This window comes from Pantherophis guttatus, chromosome 3 (genome assembly GCF_059756535.1).
Source record: "Pantherophis guttatus breed Tessera chromosome 3, ASM5975653v1, whole genome shotgun sequence".
Lineage (NCBI taxonomy): Eukaryota > Metazoa > Chordata > Lepidosauria > Squamata > Colubridae > Pantherophis > Pantherophis guttatus.
In genome coordinates, this window is record NC_142065.1 from 151,333,262 (window position 1) to 151,352,565 (window position 19,304).

The 19,304-nt window shown below is 38.7% G+C and overlaps 1 protein-coding gene across 2 annotated transcripts in view; it reads left to right on the top strand.

Moving 5' to 3' along the window:
* The window catches only part of CDKAL1 (CDKAL1 threonylcarbamoyladenosine tRNA methylthiotransferase), a 312,732-nt gene that overhangs the window by 45,601 nt on the left and 247,827 nt on the right, over positions 1-19,304 (top strand). For both annotated transcript variants that reach the window (XM_034429250.3, XM_034429252.3), the window contains one exon: positions 5,138-5,222. In XM_034429250.3, the coding sequence (XP_034285141.2) occupies positions 5,138-5,222 (85 nt within the window). The remainder of the gene's footprint in view (positions 1-5,137; positions 5,223-19,304) is intronic.

The window sequence follows — 19,304 nt, forward strand, 5'->3', positions numbered from 1 at the left end:
AACAGCAGTCCCAGGTTCAGACAGATAGTACGTATAGGATTTTACCTGAGTCCGTTTTTAAGAAGAGATTGGATAGCCGTTTTTAAGAAGAGATTGGACAGATTGGACAGCTTTGCTGGCTGAGGAACTCTGGGAGTTGAAGTCCACATGTCTTAAAGTTGCCATGGTTGGAGACCCCCGGACTAGACGACCTCCAAGGTCCCTTCCAACTCTGTTTTTCTGTTACTCTGTTACGTTTTTGTTAGCTGTTTTAGACTAGCTTCCTATATTTTACGTCTGGGTCAATCTAACACAACTTAGCCTTTTCAGACAAGCAGCAAATATCAAACGCTACAAATAAATGTCTTTTTGGCCTTGCTGCCTGGAATGTATGAGATCCAGAGGGACTGTGTACCGTATTATCCCTGTTACAGCACAAACATCTCTGAAGAGAACTAGCTTTGTGTGATAAAATGCATATTATTTCTTTTTTGCATGTATGTGTGTTATGGCCCGCCAGCAGCCTGCACGGATCGTGGCTGATCCCGATGAGGCTGGTGTGGGGTCACGCCAGCAGCCTGCGCAGCCGGCGCTCGCATCAGACAGTGAGGAGGCTGAAGAGGTTGTGGTGCCAGAGGCAGAGACTCAGCCAGGGCCTTCAGAACCTCCAGAGGCTCCTTCAAGTGGAGAGAGCAAACTGGAGGAGCCTCTCCTCAATGCTCGAGCATGCAGGGCTGCCAAAAGGCAGGAGTGGCTACTCAGGAGGAAGAGGTCTCCTCGAGAGTAAGGATTGAGGATAATTGGCCACTCCCTATTTAAGTCGCACACAGTTAGTAATTTCTTGCTGGAAACAACTTGTAATTATCATCAGAGCATTTTTGGAAAAGTCTTATCGTATCTTGTTTTCTGGGCTGGTTGCCAACCTTTACCAGACTTTGGTTTATTCTTGCTACTTAATAAATTTGATAAAGACCGTTGGTGTGTCTCAATATCCTCGGGAATTCGGAGCTGGGGCAGAACAATGTGTCAGCTTTTGTCTGAGAGGGAGGGCCTATTTCTTGGGGAGAGGATCTTTCTTCATTTTACTACCATAACAACCTCCGTTTGAATAGCTTGAGCAAGTGATAGCCTAAATTATGCAGTGCTTGAGCAGGGATTTGAATGTGGATTACTTTGAACCACATCCTTTGTTTGGAAAATCTACCTTTGAGAACATGGAAGTTAACCATTCCTGATCTAGTAATGTTCAAGAAAATGAACGAATCAAGAAAAGCCAGTATTATCATCCAAATCAACATAGCCACCTAGACTTAGAGTTAATCAATCAACCTGTTAAAAAAAGTCTGCTTGAAAACTAAACCTTTCTTTCCATAATACAGTTATGAAAAGATACCGTATTTTTTGGACTATAAGACGCACCGGAATATAAGATGCACCAAGATTTTGAAGAAGAAAACAAGAAAAAAAAATTTTTTGCCTCCGCGCATCTGGTTTTTGCCCTCCCTGGCCCCTAGGAGCACTCTGCAGGCCTCCCATACCCTCTGGGCATTCCATTTTTGCAAAAAATGGGGCCTGTTTTTGGCCTCCCCAAACCCCCACATGTCGCATTTTTGCTCTCTCTAGCCCCCAGAAACACTCTGCAGGCCTCCCAAACCCTCTGCGCATCCCGTTTTTGCGAAAAACTGGCCTGTTTTTGGCAAAAATAGGACATGCAGGGCGGGGTCTTGGGAGGCCAAAAATGGCAGTATCCGGTGTAGAAGACGCACCAACATTTCCACCCTCTTTTAGGGGAGGGAAAATGTGCGTCTTATACTCCGAAAAGAATTGTATATTGAAAAATGTTGGTTAGATTCAACTATTGACTCTGAAATGATTTCCCAGTTTCTGGGACGGAGTCCAGTAAGTGGAGCTCTTTTGGGATAAACAACCTGATATCCTATAGATGTTGTGAACTCCATTTTTTACAGTTCTGTGCTCCTGGTCAAAATGGCTGGAGCTGATAGGTGTTATTTTTGGAGCAAAGAGCTGAAATGAAGGAAAACTGGGCAGAAATTGGTGGAGCTGAGATAAATGGGTCCAAAGCCAAAACACAAAGGAGAATGCCCCTTCAAAGGGAGACATTATAGTTTTCAAGAACAGAATTATAAGTTCCATAGTAAGGCTCCATCCAGTTCATACTGGAATGATACGATGAAGTTGGTAGCAATGAAGAAAAAAAAATGATGCTACACATGTTTTAACTCACTGAAACAAAACAAATAATTTCTATTTTGTGTTTCTGCATATTAAATGTCACACTATGATAGTTTCAATATCTTTCAGATATTGTCAATTTTGTCTTCATCAGCTCAAGTACATCTAGCTTTTTACTTGCTTCTTGCTCTTTCCCAAGTGATGTTAAGATTGCTATTTATGGGCATTCAGAGTGACATGTAAAACTTTTAAGGAGCAATGATATAAACAGAAACACCAGCAAGAAAACCAAAGTGTAAATATTTTGGTCTTTACTGTGGCTATCTGTACTGCTTACTCAGAGTTTTACCAAGTTTTCCTGTTTTTTATTGCATAATTCTGACAATTAGTGCCGTCCAGAACCTCATGTTATGTTTAGATTGTTCAGAAGTTTCCATGACCTTTGAATTTCTTTGGTGTTGCTAGTGTCTTAAAAAACCTCATGGAACTTGTGGTTTGTGCAGTATTTGTGTTTTGGAGAGGGGAGCCTAAAGATAAAAGTCACTGCTTTGCGTTGTCTAAACAGTGTTGATTTAGTAATGTTGTTCAGTTGCTTGTAATCCAGTATACCTTGCATAAATGCTGTTATTTGTGGTGGCCAATATATTGAGGGCTGAAGCATTTCTCAGGCATATTTATGAGCAACTAAACTTTCCCATTCTAATCTTTAAAATGCAAGACATGTGCATTCCACACTGACCAGGGCTTCGCAACAGAGGGTGCAACACCCAGCCTTCTTTTTGTGGCTTCTGGAGTGGTTCCAGATTGCTGCTGGTTTTTATTTTCTAATAAAATAAAGAGCACTTAAAAGTGTTAAAGTTAATGCATGGTTAACGTTAAAAATTACAGTTAAAATACAGCGAAAGCAACCTCTAAAACAAGAAGTCTGACCCTACTTTCTTCAAGACCCTGAACAGGTTACATTCCCTCTCGGGCTGTGGATTATAAATAAATAAATAAATAAATATTTCCCAAGTTGAAAAAGTTGGCTGCTCCCAAGGTAAAAACATTGTTCTTTATAAAGTATTTCTTCTGTATAACCACTGTTTTGAAAGCATCTGATTCCTACAAATACATTCTCCACGTGTCACTAAACATTGTTAGCTCTGTTTTGTGCGAATTTCTAACTGCTTTTGAATTCTGGAAATATTACAGCTTTGGATTTAAATTTTTATGTTTGGTTTTACACAGTGCCACAAACAATTCTAATTTTATTTGATCTGTTGGATGAGCTGCTTAGGAGTTTAGGATTTGCATTCCTCAAACATATTGAAAGGCCAGATTGTAGAAGGTTGTAAAAGATACTGATCTGAATATATCTTGAACAGGCAGCTTTTTTTCACATTCATGTGATGGCTTGATGCTAATATGTATTTGCTGTGCTTCATTTCAGTTGGAACAAATCAAGTGTTAAAAATTCTTCTGAAAAATTTAAAGGATTGTGCATGTGACTGTTTTTCAACATTTGCATTTGTTTATGTGCCATTACACCAACGCCCACAATTGTTGTTTGTAGATAATGCTTTAAAAACTGTTGTCAACAATGTATTTTATACATGGTTTTTCCCCTGCTTTGATTGACAGCTAAGGACACGGTGCATCTTTGTTTTAAAAACAACTGCCAAAAATGAGCTAAACGTTTTAAATACCTGGTGAATTATAAAGCTGAAACTTGATGTGTCTGGAGCCTCCCTAACTGGTATATGGCTTCTCCTTGATTTTTCCCAGGTAGCCTCATAAAAATGCTTTCATTAGGTGAGAATGAGAAGTGCATGTAATTTTGGTCCCCATTCATGTTGGCATGCATCTTTGGACAGATAATCCCAAGGGGATGCATCCTTACTACCCACACTTTTGGTATATCTCCTGCTGGGAGAGCAAAAACGGTTATGGAAGCTTGTGAACAGTCTAACCATGAGAGCAAGTTACTGAGCAGTGTTGTCATATACTCTTCGCTGGTGCTATATGTAAGTAAATTACTTATGTAGGAAAGCCTCAGCAGATCACAGCACCTGGCTGCTCTTCATGAATCTTGGAAACTAAGCAGAATTGGGCCTAGTTAACACTTGCGCCTTCTGGGAATTCCAGACTTGGCTAGACTGGGATGTCAAAAATATATCCTGGAAGATGATAAGGGCAAACCACTTGTGTACTCTGTCAAGGAACCTGCATGAGTGCTGCAGTTACCAGGAACTAAGCTAAACTCAGGTTATCTGAATGCACAAAACAGGACAACCCTACGTTACCTCTTAGCTCTCAATAGAAAAGATCAATCTATGTTGCCTGCACATCAATGGTAGACAAAGGGCCGCAGCTTGGTGAAAAAACCCCAGTAATCTTTATATGATCCAATCTATGTAAGTGAAGATTTATTTCCAGAAGCATTGTTGCTGATTCAGATCAATGTTCAAATTATCATTTTAAGTAGTTTATATAATTTTTCCCATAATATTTATACCTATTTTTTGTTCATTTTTAACCATATTTTTTAATACTTCAGTGTTGCCACATAATCATATTGTGTTTTCCCGAAAATAAGACCTCCCTCGAAAATAAATCCTCCCGCGAAAATAAGACCTCCACCCAAAATAAGCCTTCCCCGAAAATATTTAAAGGCATGCACAGCCAGTCCCCGCCATTTCCTCTGGTTAGGGTTAGGGAGACAGAGTTGGAAATCAGGTAAGACGGCAAGAGGATCCCTATCTTGCTCCACACACCCCAAAATAATAAGACCTCCCCGAAAATAAGGCCAAGCGCTTATTTCGGGGTTCAAAAAAATATAAGACAGGGTCTTATTTTCAGGGAAACATGGTATATTCTTATGCAAACTTCATTCCTTTGATAAAGTGTTGAACCATAATCTCTTCAGTGTGATGTCATACAAAATAAAGTTTGAATACATAACGTGTATGTATTTATATTTCAGAAAATGCAGCAGAAGCAGACCTCTGGCTATTGAACAGTTGTACAGTAAAAAGCCCTGCTGAAGACCACTTTCGGAACTCAATTAAGTAAGTTGTTATCCTTTGATAAGCACTCTTGAATTAGTAAAGATGATTGAAAACTCTTTCCTTGCATAATGTCTACTCTTGTTCAAAGCAGAAATGGAAAATACAGAAGACCAGGTATAAATTGATGGCAATTGTACCAAAGTGTGGAAGTTATTCAGTACTCAGTTCATTAAGTTGTTTTCTTTAATAAAAGCCTTAAACCCCCAGGATGACACTAAAAAGTATTGGATATGACCCCAGAAATTCCAAAAATGTTACCGGCTTGTAATTTTAATGTAACAGTATAGGAACATTATTAAATACATTACTGAAGAATAATTATATTGACTGTAATTGATTACAGTTATTTGTATGCTGTCTATTGAAACTACTCTAGGCAACTTAACAACAGTTACAGAGAATCTGTAAATATTATAATAATTCCAATATTAAAAAATCTACTGCTGTCCTCCATTAAATGACACTCTCTAAAAGCCTTGTGGAAGATAATGTTTTACATTTGTTTCCTGAAATATAAAGTGCTGGAGACTAATATGACCTCAGGGGACAAACTACTCTAAAATGAGAGGGCTGTTATTGCAAATGCCATTTTCTAGGTCCCTAACCCCTAATCACTCCAAGGATGGATACTTGCAGCATTCTGTGCCGGCCAGATTGTGGCCTTGTTACCTGAGGATGATAGTGAAGGACGGCCCAAGCCATAAAGAGCCTTATTAGTTTACATCCAGCAACTTGGATGGAAACCTACAGCAATCAATAAAAGTAAAGGTTTCCCCTGTCCAGTCGTGTCTGACTCTAGGGAGCAATGCTCATCTCTGTTTCTTACCCAAGGGAGCCAGCTTTCTCTGAAGATACTTCCATGGTCATGTGGCCAGCATGACTATATGCTGAGGCGCACGGAACATTTATTATCTCCCCATAGAAGTGGTGCCTATTTATCTACCTGCATTTGCATGCTTTCAAACTGCTAGGTTGGCACCAATCAGTCAGTCAATCAATCAAGTAGGTCTCAACTAAGAAGTATTATTCTGCTGAACCAGTTTGAGCTGGTCAGTAGGCAAGCAACTCTACTCTGTGCCAGATACAGCTTCTGTGTTTTCTTGAATGACATTGCCATTTATAGCAAATTGCACTAATCCAATTTAGAAATGGCAAAAGCAAAAGTTACCATCTTCAATACCTTTGATCTAGGTGCAACTAGTAAATCCACCCAAACTCACTAAAGGATCTCCTGCCGTTGCTTCCATGTGCTGCTTCAGCAGGAGCTGACAATTCCAGACAATTCTCAGTTATACCTCTCAACACCAAGACAACCAAATGATGTCACAGAGATCTTGTCATAATACCCAGAGGTGGTTTGGTTCTGGATTGGGAGGACCAAGTTTAAACTCAACCTTGCCTCCAGATTGAGTGGCTGTCAGTTCCTGGTTCTTCTGATATCGTAACCTTTCCACTTTTAATTCTGAATGGGGTTATATTTCACCAGACAGAACTAGTGTGTAAGTTGGAAGTTCTCTTTGATTCATAAAGTAGGTAGCAATTCTGGCCAGGAAGATCTATAGTTAGAGTGCTGGATGTGTCAATTAAGACCTTTTCTGGACTGGGAGGTCCTTCTCACAATTACTCACGCCATAAAAGATAGTGGATTCTATAAAGGACTATCTTTGAAGATCCCTCAGAAACTGTAGTTGGCCCAGAATGTGGTGGCATGAAAAGTTTGAGGCTCAGTTATGATTATAATCAAACTATGTGAACTGCTATGGTTGCCAGCAAGCTTCTGTGTATAATCAAGGTTGTTGCTGGTTGTTACTTTTAGAGCCCTTCCATGGGTTACCTGAGGGACCGACCATCTTCCAGTTTTTACCATCCAATCTGGTATGGCAAGATAGGCATGTTCTAGGCCCTGTCAGCAAATGAATGTCAGCTGATGAAGACTTGGAGGCATGCTTTTTCTGCCATAGCACCTGCCCTCTGGAACATTTTAACTCCTGAGATTAGGATTGCCCCGATCCCACTGTTTCTTTGGAAGGCCTTGAAGACTTGGTTATGTGGCCGGGCTTGGGGTCTTGAATGTATGGAGAGCCCTTTTTCCTGGTTATGCTGACTTCAATGGGTTATAATATCTCTTAGCTGCAGTTTATATTTAATTTCTTTTTGTATCATGTTTTGATTAGTTTGATGATTGCTTGTTGCCCAGAGTGGCCACTGGTTTGAGATGGGTAGCTACACAAATTGAATGAATGAGTGAACATGCTCCAGATCTCGTCTTTAAAGCACTATTATCTGTTCCTAGGAAATTGCCTTGTCTCTCATGGTGCCCATCCTCTGGAATAATTATGAGATTTACATAGCCCCAACCCTTCTATTCTTTACACAAGCCTTGAAGAACTGACCTGCTTTGATTGTGTATTAATGTCTTCATGTTTATTTTGCTTACATTTTAAGAAAATTAATTGTAGGCATCAGCCTTTTTGTATTTAGTCACTCCAATTTCATTTCAATATTTAAAGGTCATATAGTATCATAAGTTTATCTTTCTCTCTTTTCCTGAACACAAGCTCAGCTCATAATCTATATTTATTTCTTAACAGTAACAGGATGAGTTAAATTTGGCTAAGTGCTAGCATCTACTGTAAATAAAATATACAGAGAATGGGACAAAGTTAGGTACAAATAAGTTTAATAAAACACTTCATCGTAAGTCACTGCACTACGCACCAGAGATCCAAGAGGTAAAATGTACTTGTTTCTATGTGGCAGAGTGTCTGTCTGTACATGGTCACTGTGAAAGGCTCCTGAAACCAAGAACAGTTTTTATTGATATGACCAATAAGGTGATTTTAAACCCAGAAGTTGAATTCCTGGTGGGGCAGAGAACTAGCAACTTGAAATTCTTTATTTCCATAATCTGTGGCTTTTTAGGAATAGAAAGTCTTTTAGTTCTCTAACTTGACATCCTGATAACTTTTATTTTCATCACTTTTGGGATGGGTTTGTGACGTCAGCTGTAGTAATAAAAGCCATATCTAGTGAAGTAGACACCTAATAAACCTTGCGTGGTGTTGAAAAATTAATACAAGTAGGACCTGGTTAGGCTGACTGGGAGATAACTGGCAATTTCCAAGACTCTAGGCCAGTGATGGCGAACCTTTTAGACACCGAGTGCCCAAACTGTATGTGCATGCCCAAATTGAAAGGTACGCACATGCGTGCAAATGAGTGAACGTGTGTGTGCGGTCATGCATGCACGCATGCGTGGACATGCACGCATGCTCAGCAGAGATCCGAAGACCAGTTGGCCGGCAGGAGGTGGGGCATCCCAACACCAGCAGTATGGCAAGAGATAAGATTTTTTTCTTTCATGATTTGCAGGGAAACAGAAGCTCACGAAAGAAACGCCACGGAGATCTGACCTGGGGTGACGGTGCGCGTGCCAGCAGAGAAGGCTCTGCATGCCACCTCTGGCATGCGTGCCATAGGTTCGCCATCACGGCTCTAGGCTAAATTAGAAAATCGGGGAGGAAATCACTAAAGAAAGTGGCAAATAATACTTCTCTACTGTTGTGTAAAAAAATTACAGGGATTCATCCAGAAAGTCCCCAGGAGTCATCTTTACTTGAAGATTTTATCTTTTCTTTTAAGAAAGCCCCAACAATAGTTTCCAGGTGAACTAATATAATGATCTGTAACTACCTAAATTTTATTTAATAGTGAATTTAGTGCTATCCTTTCCTCGTAATTGTTATAGTACTATTTTTTTTTTAGTGCAGCTTCCTGTTGCCCTGTGCCCAATATTATGATTCTAGTAAAAAGCTGGTTGTTTTGATTATCCACAGTTAGTAATAAGAATAGATGGAAATCTCATTTCAGTAGCGTGTCTCATATAAACTTAAAATCTTGCTTGTTAAGTAAACAGTCAAATGGACTTTATGGAATCAGATGATTAGTGCAGTGTGCAGATGGGCTTCTATTGAGAGCGAACATGAGCTGTATTTTAATTCTAGTTAAGCAGCTGGTGTACTCTAAAGAATAAAGCAGAGGGTGGGGCTAAAAGATGAACAGCCTGTGATTCCGTCTTTCCTTTACGTTGGGTGCCTACTTTAAATTGAAGCACTGGCAGCTTGGCAGAAAGTTAGTGCTTTTCTGGCCAAGAAAAACCGAGTTTCCTAAACACCCACCGTTAATATGTTGTTAGGCAACAATAATGGATTGGGGCTAGCCAATTATCTTGGTAACAGAGTTACTTACTTGATTCCAACTGTTACAAGTGGTAATTTTGGACAATAGTAGGCACATGCATTGAGGCAGAACGGTGGAAATAACATGTTCTCAGTTATTGGAGCACCTCTTTGTGTCCAAAATATAACCGAATCTTATTTTAATTAAAACTGAAATATTGTTCACCACAGAATTATCTTAAGGCTTTTTTGTTGTGGTTATAGAGGACATATTTTGTCTGTGCTGAAACATTTGTAGGGGTTTCCAGTATATTGCAAAACACAACACAGAGTGTTGCTTTTGTCCTATAAAGCTTCCAGTGACCTGAGTATGCTTTGTCTCTCTTCACCAAACTGATTATTCAGTCAGATCAAGTCACGATTGAGCTCCTTCTTTCAAACCTCTAATGTTGAAGATTAATTCAGTGATGAATAACACGTTGCATTTTCTCTATAATGTCTTTGTAAAATAGATCCATTTCATATTCTACTTCTGTTGTTTATGCCAAACCATAGTTATTCTTTTTTTTTTCAGAATGTAGGTAGTCCTGAACCTACAACATTTAGTGACTGTTCAAAGTTACAACAGCACTGAAAAAATTGACTTATAAACACTTTTCACACAACCATTGTAGCATCTCAATGGTCATGTGATAAAAATTCAGACACTTAGCAACTGAGTCACTTTTATAACCATTGTAATGTCCTGGGGTCATGTGATCACCTTTTGCGACCTTCTGACAAGCAAAGTCAATGGGGAAACCAGATTCTCTTAAGAACCATGTTACTAACTTCACAACTGCAGTGATTCATTTAACAACTATGGCAAGAAAGGTTGTAAAATAGGGTAAAACTCACTTAACAAATGTCTCACTTAGCAACAAAAAATTTGGGCTTAATTGTGGTCATAAGTCGAGGACTAACTGTATAATCAACTATCAGTCAAAGTAATTTTGGTACCATTTTTTGATACTATTTATTGTTGTTGTTGTTATTTTCTATTTTAGTTTGCACTATTTACCTTAAGTTTGTATGGTAGAATGGTAGGATGATCATATTTTTAAAAAAACTTTAAAATCATGACAGGTGTTTTTTTTTTTTTTTTTTTTTGAAATTCAGTCAAAACATAAGCTTGATAATTATTATATAAAAATTTGAAGTACTAGTTAGTATTACCTTCTTGGTAATTTTGAGAGACATATTTTTTCTAATCACAGAGTTACCTTATGACTCTAAATGTTTAAAATCTTGAGGTCTTCATTGTCCATGATTGGGAAAAACACATATTTCTGGTCATGTGTGTTTATACCTGATTATCCCCGAGTCAGAGTTTTCTAGTGTCTGAGAGAACATAAATTCAATCTAAATTCTAAATATCTCAGAAGAACTGGCTTCTAGTTTGGGAATCAGTGTTGGCAGAGATTATTTGTCTTTCATATTCCAATGATGAAATAGTTGCTGGAAAAGGATATTTATCACCTTTTAAGCAATAGAGCTGTTTCCTTTTGACTTGTAGATTACTGGTGATATTTCACAATTTCCCACATTTCTACCATGAGCAAAAATCGTTTTCAACCACAAGCATTTAAACAAAAATGTACAAACTGACCTTTTTATATGAATATTTTGTCATCCATAACCATAGAGGGTAGTCTAAGCAATTATATAGCGTCATTAGAGCTAACAGAGACATAATTACATGTAATGATCTGGTCATCCCACAGAAAGCTTCTTCAGCTTTCTTTCAACACACACATTATCATCCCTTGTTTGATGGCTCCTTCCTCTCTCTTTGATGAACATTAGTCATTTCAGAGCAACTCTGGCAACAGAATATTCATGCCTACCTAGACAATTTTCCAACTGGAACTCTATCTCTAAAGGAGGTTCGATTGAATGTATAGATAACACTGAATATGCTCACAAATTGATCTACTCAATTTGAAAGAGTTAGATGACTCCAAATTATGTATATTCCACCACCTGGTACGTCTTGATACTGTTTTTTTCTTTTAACTGGAAGTTGTCCATCTGTAATTGAAAGGACGGTGCAGTCAGAGAAAAGAATATCCTGTGTTCTAGACGAATAGTCTTGTGGATTGGCATCCTAATTTGGATTCAATCCTCGTTTGTTTTATAAATATTTAGATTTTCTTTCTGCCGATGATTGCAAGAGGGTAAATCTTCCCACTTCAGTTACACAATCTAAACTGTCCAAGAAAGATGGATGGTCCAGTAGCTAATAGTTATGCAAATTGGTATGCAAAATATCATGCTTGCTGAACATGCTTCTGCTAATTTTTTTTTCTATGTCAAAAGCTATACTTTAAAGAGTGTGCTGATGACCAAAACCAAATTGCCTCAGAATGAAAACTAAATTGAACTGAATTTTATTCATATTTACCTTTAATTAAAGTTAAATATAAGTAATATTATTACTTTCACATCATATATTAATGTTTTTTTTTCTTCCATCACATTTAAATTAAAGTTTAATGACCAGTCAGGGAGTTCCTTGTGGGCTCTATCCAAGTCTTGAGAAGCCACATCCACCCCTTGGAATCTATATACTCTAAATATTTGGACTATATCTAACAGTACATCTTCCTTAGAAGTAGTGATAAAAAAGCACAACATCTCAAAGGAACATTTTAGAGTTTATCCTGGAAAGACCAATAAGATAGACTAAATGCCTGGAAGCGGTGCGGCTCTGGATGGGGAGGAACAGGCTTCAGCTCAACCCCGCCAAGACGGAGTGGCTGTGGGTACTGGCATCTCGGTTCCAAGGGAATATTCCATGTTGGTCATAGGGGGTGAGGTGTTGCCCCCTGTTGAAAGGGCGCACAATTTAGGCATCCTCCTGGATTCATGGTTGACTTTGGAAGATCATGTTGCAACCGTGACCAGAGGGGCATTTGTACAGATTTGTCTGGTGCACCAATTGCGCCCCTACCTGGACTGTGATGACCTCCGTACAGTCACTCATGCGTTCGTGACCTCCTGGATCGACTACTGCAATGCTCTCTACATGGGGCTGCCCGTGAAGACCACTCGGAGGCTTCAGCTGGTGCAGAATGCGGCCGCGCGGGTAGTGATGGGAGTGTCCCGACACTCCCATGATACACCCCTCCTGCGCGACCTGCATTGGCTACCGGTTGCCCTCTGGGTGATAATTAAGGTGCTGGTTATCTCCTATAAAGCCCTACATGGCCTAGGCCCGGGGTACCTGACGGACCATCTGCGGCCAGCAACAGCTCCCCATCGCCCGGTGCATTCCCACAGGGAGGGCCTCCTTGGAGTGCTGTCGGCCAGGCAGTGTTGTCTGGCGACTCCTAGGGAACGGGCTTTCTCTATGGGCACACCTACCTAATGGAATCAACTCCCCCTGGAGCTCTGGGTGGCCCCTGACCTGCGCTCTTTCCGCCGTGACCTTAAGACATGGTTATTTCGCCAGGCCAGATTGGACTGAAGGGGTTTTTAAGGGGAGTTTTAATGGTTTTTAACACTTAATATTGATTTTATCTGTTTTTATTGCTGTGAGCCGCCCTGAGTCCTTTCCGGAGAGAGGGCTGCATATAAGCTTAATTAATAAAATAAATAAATAAATAAATGCTTACTAATTGCATTTAAAGATACCTGGAGTTTTGTGATTTCCCATGTACAGTGAATTTGCAACTAAACCAGGTATAAGTTGTTTCCAAGTTCTAATATGTCTTATGAAATTGGAAAAAATAAGAACAGTTGGATAAACATTTAGAAATTAAAATAATAGCAAAAAGCGGCCAAAGGTGGTAGGTGATTAACCTTTTTTCTAAAATTGGCCAAGGTTGGCCAGGTGTTGCCACTAGTTCATAAAAACATTGTTAGCTAAAGTGTGAGTCATTTGTAAACATTTTTACAGAGATTTCTTACTCATGTGAGTAGCTTTTACAAGTCTGGTAAATTGTGATTTTGCTCAGCAAATTCTTACACTATGTATCTCTTCACGAGATGAATTTTATTCTTAAAATTAAAATCTTTATGGCCTTCTATGGATTTTTGAATTTCTATCATGAATGTGAAATCTATAAAATAATTAAAATAGTCTAATTTGTCCACTTCACTGCAGTGTACATGATCTGTATGCATTTCAACTTGTGTTGATATCATTAGAAATATTGATACTGATAATAATCAATAATTATCAATTATTGATAATTATACTGATATAATTAGATGGCTGATTATGTTTTTAAAACACCTATCTTTTTCTCCTTTCTTTTTCGTATGTAAGATATTTTATTATTAATTGAAACTCATCAAACAAGAGTCACTGGGAGTTGGGAAGCACATACATTTTAATAATAATCTATGTATATACATTACTACTAAAACTTTTACTTTCATGACCTTGAACTGGGTGAAATGGTGTATCAAAGAGCACCCATTTTTGAACTAAGCTATCTCAAATGGGCTAACTTATGGAAAGCTTTCAAAATCCAGGACCTATGGCTCCCATGGAAATTTGGCAAATTTGTGGTCGCTTCAGTGCTGCTGTGCTATCACCCAGAGGCTTAGTACACCAGTCCTGCCCTAGCCCTTCAGAGACTGGGTAGACTGGTCTCGCCATTGGCTCCTAAAGAGTAGTTGGCTGCAGTCAAGGGCGTTAGAAGGTGCTCCTGCTCCCACTTTTGACACCATCTCAGCCTAAATGTCAGGTTACATTCTGATTAGTTATGATTAAATTTGTCACCAATGTGTTAAATTTAATTTGGTTGACTTTGGAAATCTCTGCCAAATTTTTCTCTTAATAATCAGGAAAGTAAACTCTTTAATTCCAAAATAAGCTTTTCAGAATTCTGACTACTAATATTCTTTAGAAGGAAGGTTAAGTTTTCAACCTAAGAATGCCAGCAGTTACTTTCAGGTGAGGTACCAAGGTATAGACAATTTATGTTAGCAAAACTCTTAACATTACTTCATGGCCTTACAGTGGATAGAAGCCTGCCACTCTTGTGGAGGCTGAGTTGCCTGCATCTCCTTATAGTTTTGGTAGCAGTTGCTGGCTTCTTATCAATGTGAGAACCAATTTTCACAAGGACCAGCTATGTTATCTTTAGGTTTGCCCATGATAAGAGTTGTGAGTTTTTATTATAGTAGTAACATTATTCTTAGAAAATATAGTCCAGGTACTTGGCCTTTCTTTTCTTTTTGGTTTAATAATGTCCCTTATGTTTTCGGTGCATGTCCTCTCTTACATTCTGTACAGTTTTGACTTATGCTGAAGTACTTCTTCTGAATTCAGTGCATTCAGGGGTGTCAAATCAATGGCCTGCGGGCCGGATGCGTCACATGTAGGCCACACCTACCCCAGCTCTGCAAAGGGGGAAAAATGTCACGATACGTCATGTGATGCAATCGAGTTTGACTCCCGTGTAATACATAATGAGAGACTCATGAAATTATTGACAGCAAGACTGGAGAATTCTCACTCAGTTTTTAAATGAGCCCTGGTAGCGCAGCAGACTAAAGCACTGTTATTAACATCAGCTGCCTGCAATTACTGCAAGTTCAAATCTCACCAGGCTCAAGGTTGACTCAGCCTTACATCCTTTCTAAGGTAGGTAAAATGAGGACCCAGATTGTGGGGGCAATAAGCTGACTTTGTATAAAATATACAAAAGTATGAAGGCTATTGCTTAACGCATTGTAAGCCGCCCTGTGTCTCCGGAGAAGGGCGGCATATAAATAAATAAATAAAAAAAAAAGACGATGGACCGTTTACAGAGACTACTACATAGAGTATTTCTCGTTCTTTTCTTAAATGGTATAGATATCCAGTATTGCTTTTCTTTGAACAGTACTGTATCACTAATGTGAAAAAAAAATTTTTTCTTTAAAAATGTAACTTATTTGGCAGAAAGTCTTATCAAGAGGGTTTTTTCTCCACCTTGATTGCAGACACAAAAATAAAACACTAATGACATAAAACCTAATCCATTATTTCATATTTGGAGGGGCTGGTTTCTTGATATACTGTGGAAACATTACCCACTGCCTCTTAAAATGTAATTTCATAAAAGAAATCCGTTTTCCAAACTTCATAAAGCATACAGAGACTGGTCTGTTTGAACTGATGTCACCCTAGCTCCCAGGCAGAACATCTGCTGATGGATATGACTGCATAAAGTGAAACTGGTTAGCTTTTTTTTTTATTAGTTCATACGGTAAATCTAGCTGATGGATCCCTGCTTTGTTTTCCAATTAGATATTAGACTGAATTACTTGTCCAAATCCCGGACTGCTTTTCCAAGCATCAATTCTGTTCCAGGCCAGATTAAAAATGTGAGCTTTTCTTTCACAACATAGCTGATACATCCCTGCTTCATACTGTATTGTGCTGAAGCAAGCCTGCCATTTCTGTTTACAACTAAGTTTCTTCATCACTTAGTTCTTTGACAGCCCCTCTGGCCCCCAACGTTTTAAATATTTTCAGAACAAATCATTTTCAAACTAGAAAGTGGCTCCCCCCCCCCAAGCAAAACAAGGTGGGGCATTTCTCCCTAATTTAAAGAAAGAGCCGGCAAAGCAAGCCTGAGATCACTCATCCTGACCTCAACAAGAGACATGTGAATTCCTGAGAACCCGAGAACCGATTTGTATTCAGTTGGCTCTATAGGAAAATAGCAGAGATGCAATTCTGTTTTCCTGGCTTAAACTCCACCTGTATTTTCCACAGAACTGGAGAATAAAGCATCTTTCTGCTTTAGGTTCTGAACACATAGATATGTGTAATTCTACAGATGTTATAAATAGCCTGCTTTTAAATTTGTCTTATGAAGTTGGAATGTTATATATAACAATAGTTAAAATTGGAGAGCCAGTTTTGTGTAGTGGTTAAGATTAGAACTCATGGGAGACCATGAGTTATAGTTTTGTTTGGCCCAAGGTCATCCAAAACCAGTTGGGTGACCTTGAGCCAGTCAATCCTCCCAGCCTTAGAAAGCAGGCAGTGCTAAACACTTCTGAAAAATCTTGCCAAGAAAACTGCATGGATTTGTTCAGGCACTATTCAAGAATCGAACATGATTGAATGGAAGAAAAATCAAGTTGAATGTTAAAATTAACAATAATTAAAATCACAAATTTTAAAGTTTGGAAGACATGCTAAGCCAAAATTCATCAGTGTTAGGCTGAGCTTCAGGCATAAAAGCAATCAAGTCAGTGGTGGGTTTCAAATTTTTTTTACTACTGGTTCTGTGGGTGTGGCTTGGTGCGCGTGGCATGGCTTGGTAGGCGTGGCAGGGGAAGGTTACTATAAAATCTCCATTCCCACCCTACTCCAGGGGAAGAATACTGTAAAATCCTCATTTCCTCCCGATCAGCTGGGACTCAGGAGGCGGAGAATAGATGGGGGAGGGGCCAGTCAGAATTTTTACTACTGATTCTCCAAACTACTCAAAATTTCCGCTACCGATTCTCCAGAACTGGTCAGAACCTGCTGAAACCCACCTCTGAATCAAGTACTTCTAGGGCTGTAGAAGGAGTCTGTAATTCCTCAAAGCAACACCTTTTAGTTGTGACTCTAAAGCATTGTGTAGCCCTAAAACTGAGTCTCTGTGCTTTGGCCAGGGGAGGGCTCTCATTGGAAGATTGCTGTTCTAACTTGAAAGCCATGGTTTAGCTTTATGTCTAGGACTAGCCATAAATCCTAGTAGGTGTGGTTTTCGTAATTTTGTAGACCCCCATTGTGTACCTGCTATGTGGAAAAAGGATAAAAACTATTACAAATCTTAATGATTTACAGACAACCACATTCACACATTTTTAAAGCTTCACTGGGAGATGGAAGAGTTTACTATAACCTCTGGTCAAAGATACTTAAAAGTTTCATTGGTGAACAGACCAGTGGTGGGTTGCTACAGATTTGCCCCAAATTGAGTGAACTGGTAGCAGTGGCGGCGGGAGGCTCCGCCCACCCACCCAGACGCTTCTGTGCATGCACAGAAGCATCGCATGCATGAGCAAACCGGTAGCAAACTAAATTGAAACCCACTACTGGAACAGACGTTAATTATTTTTTATTGATTTGAGAGACAGTAGCAAATGACTGTATTAAAATGTTCTGAACAATATTGTGGGAGTGAAACAAAAAGAAAATTGAAATGAATACTGAAGTCTACATTCACAGATCTTTAGAAAGTAATTAATACAAGAAATCTCCTTGAGAAGATTCTTACTATGATTGTATTTCTCTTTGATATCTGCATATATTTTTTAAAACACTCTTTACTTTGGGTTAGTATTTAAAAATAGGAAATAAATTGAACAATAACCACTAAGTAGACAATTTTCATTTTCCCTTAGACAGAAACTGTGAAATGTGTTTATAAATTTGTATCATGAGCAGATTCACACATAATATCATGAACTTTTTTTTTTAATGTGGTATTCAACAATGTATGCTTTCTGTTCTGGATTTTTTTGTGTGTGTGCTAAAATTATTAAGTATTTCTCCTTCTGCTGAAACCAAAAATAGACTTCTTAGCTTAACTGGATGACTTGAACAGAATATTTTCTTCAGAATATGTGTGTGTGTGTGTGTGTGTGTGTGTGTGTGTGTGTACACACACACACACACACACATATATATATATATATATTTCTGCATTTCCAACTGAAATAATTACTTAGTTGCTTTAATGTCAGTTGTTATATGCAAAGAGATGACTAACTGGTTAATCTTTACCTCTTTACTTCTTGTTCATGTATCAGTGCGAAAGGTTTATTCATTAAAATTTTAAAAACGGCAGATTTATTGGATAGGAAGTCACGTGACAAACATGAGCACTGTCTAACCAACTCTGCTTTGGGTAGATGAACTTTTTAAAATCACTTTTATATAACAATTTTCTTTAAAATTAACCATTTAAAACCTAGACTACCTCCAAATAGCATTGCATCTAAACCTCCTGGAATGTTTCCCCCCTCCCCAATTGTTAATCTTTTGCAGCCTTGACAGATAAACCTTTAACATCACATATTAGTTTGGTCTGTCAGTTTCACAATATATTTCTGACTTGTGACCCACATCATTGAAAAATTTCCCTCCCTCTCCCTCCCTCCCTCTCTCTTTTTAAGAAAAGCAATGCATTCCATTTCATATATAAGCATTGTGAAATCTGTATCTTGAAGAGCAGCAAGTAGAAAATGTTCTTAGGAACAAGGAACTCTGATGTCTTTCATCCCGATGTTGTATGTTTCAGAGTATCTCTGTTGCAGGCCGGTGCCTGGAATCAAATGTTACCTTGAGGGCCTGTCTTTCAGCTATCCTCCTCCCCTACCTAATCTTATGAATGAAACCTGAACCATCTGCTTGACAGATGGTGCAGGCAGGTAGGTAACCAAAGGAATTGTGTGTGTGTGTTTTATTTGCAGACAAAGTTGTGCTTACCATATGTACTTGGTTTACCAAGAGTTACTAGACTCTTTAAAGAAAAAGACTCTCAGGCCATCTGGATTAGAAAGTCATAACTGGAAGCAAGGCAGTTGAACTTGTACAAAGTGCCTTTCCTCAAACTGCTGTTTACTAGATCATTTATGACTAATTAATGGGGCTGACTAATTTGGATTGCTGAATAATGGGTGGGACTTTTCAGTTTTCACAAAGGACAATGGAAACATTTACCTTTACCCTGTTTTCTTTCCACCTTGTTTAAGTTTCAAAACTATGAAGTGGCTTTTTAAAACTGACGGTGCAGTTACTGGATGTGTGGGACAGTATGGTTTGGGGGCTATTATATTACAGATTTTAAATCTGATTTAGGGTTTTTCTCTGTGTTACAGAAGACAGTAAGGATTAGTTTCATATGCCCAGTGTCCCCTT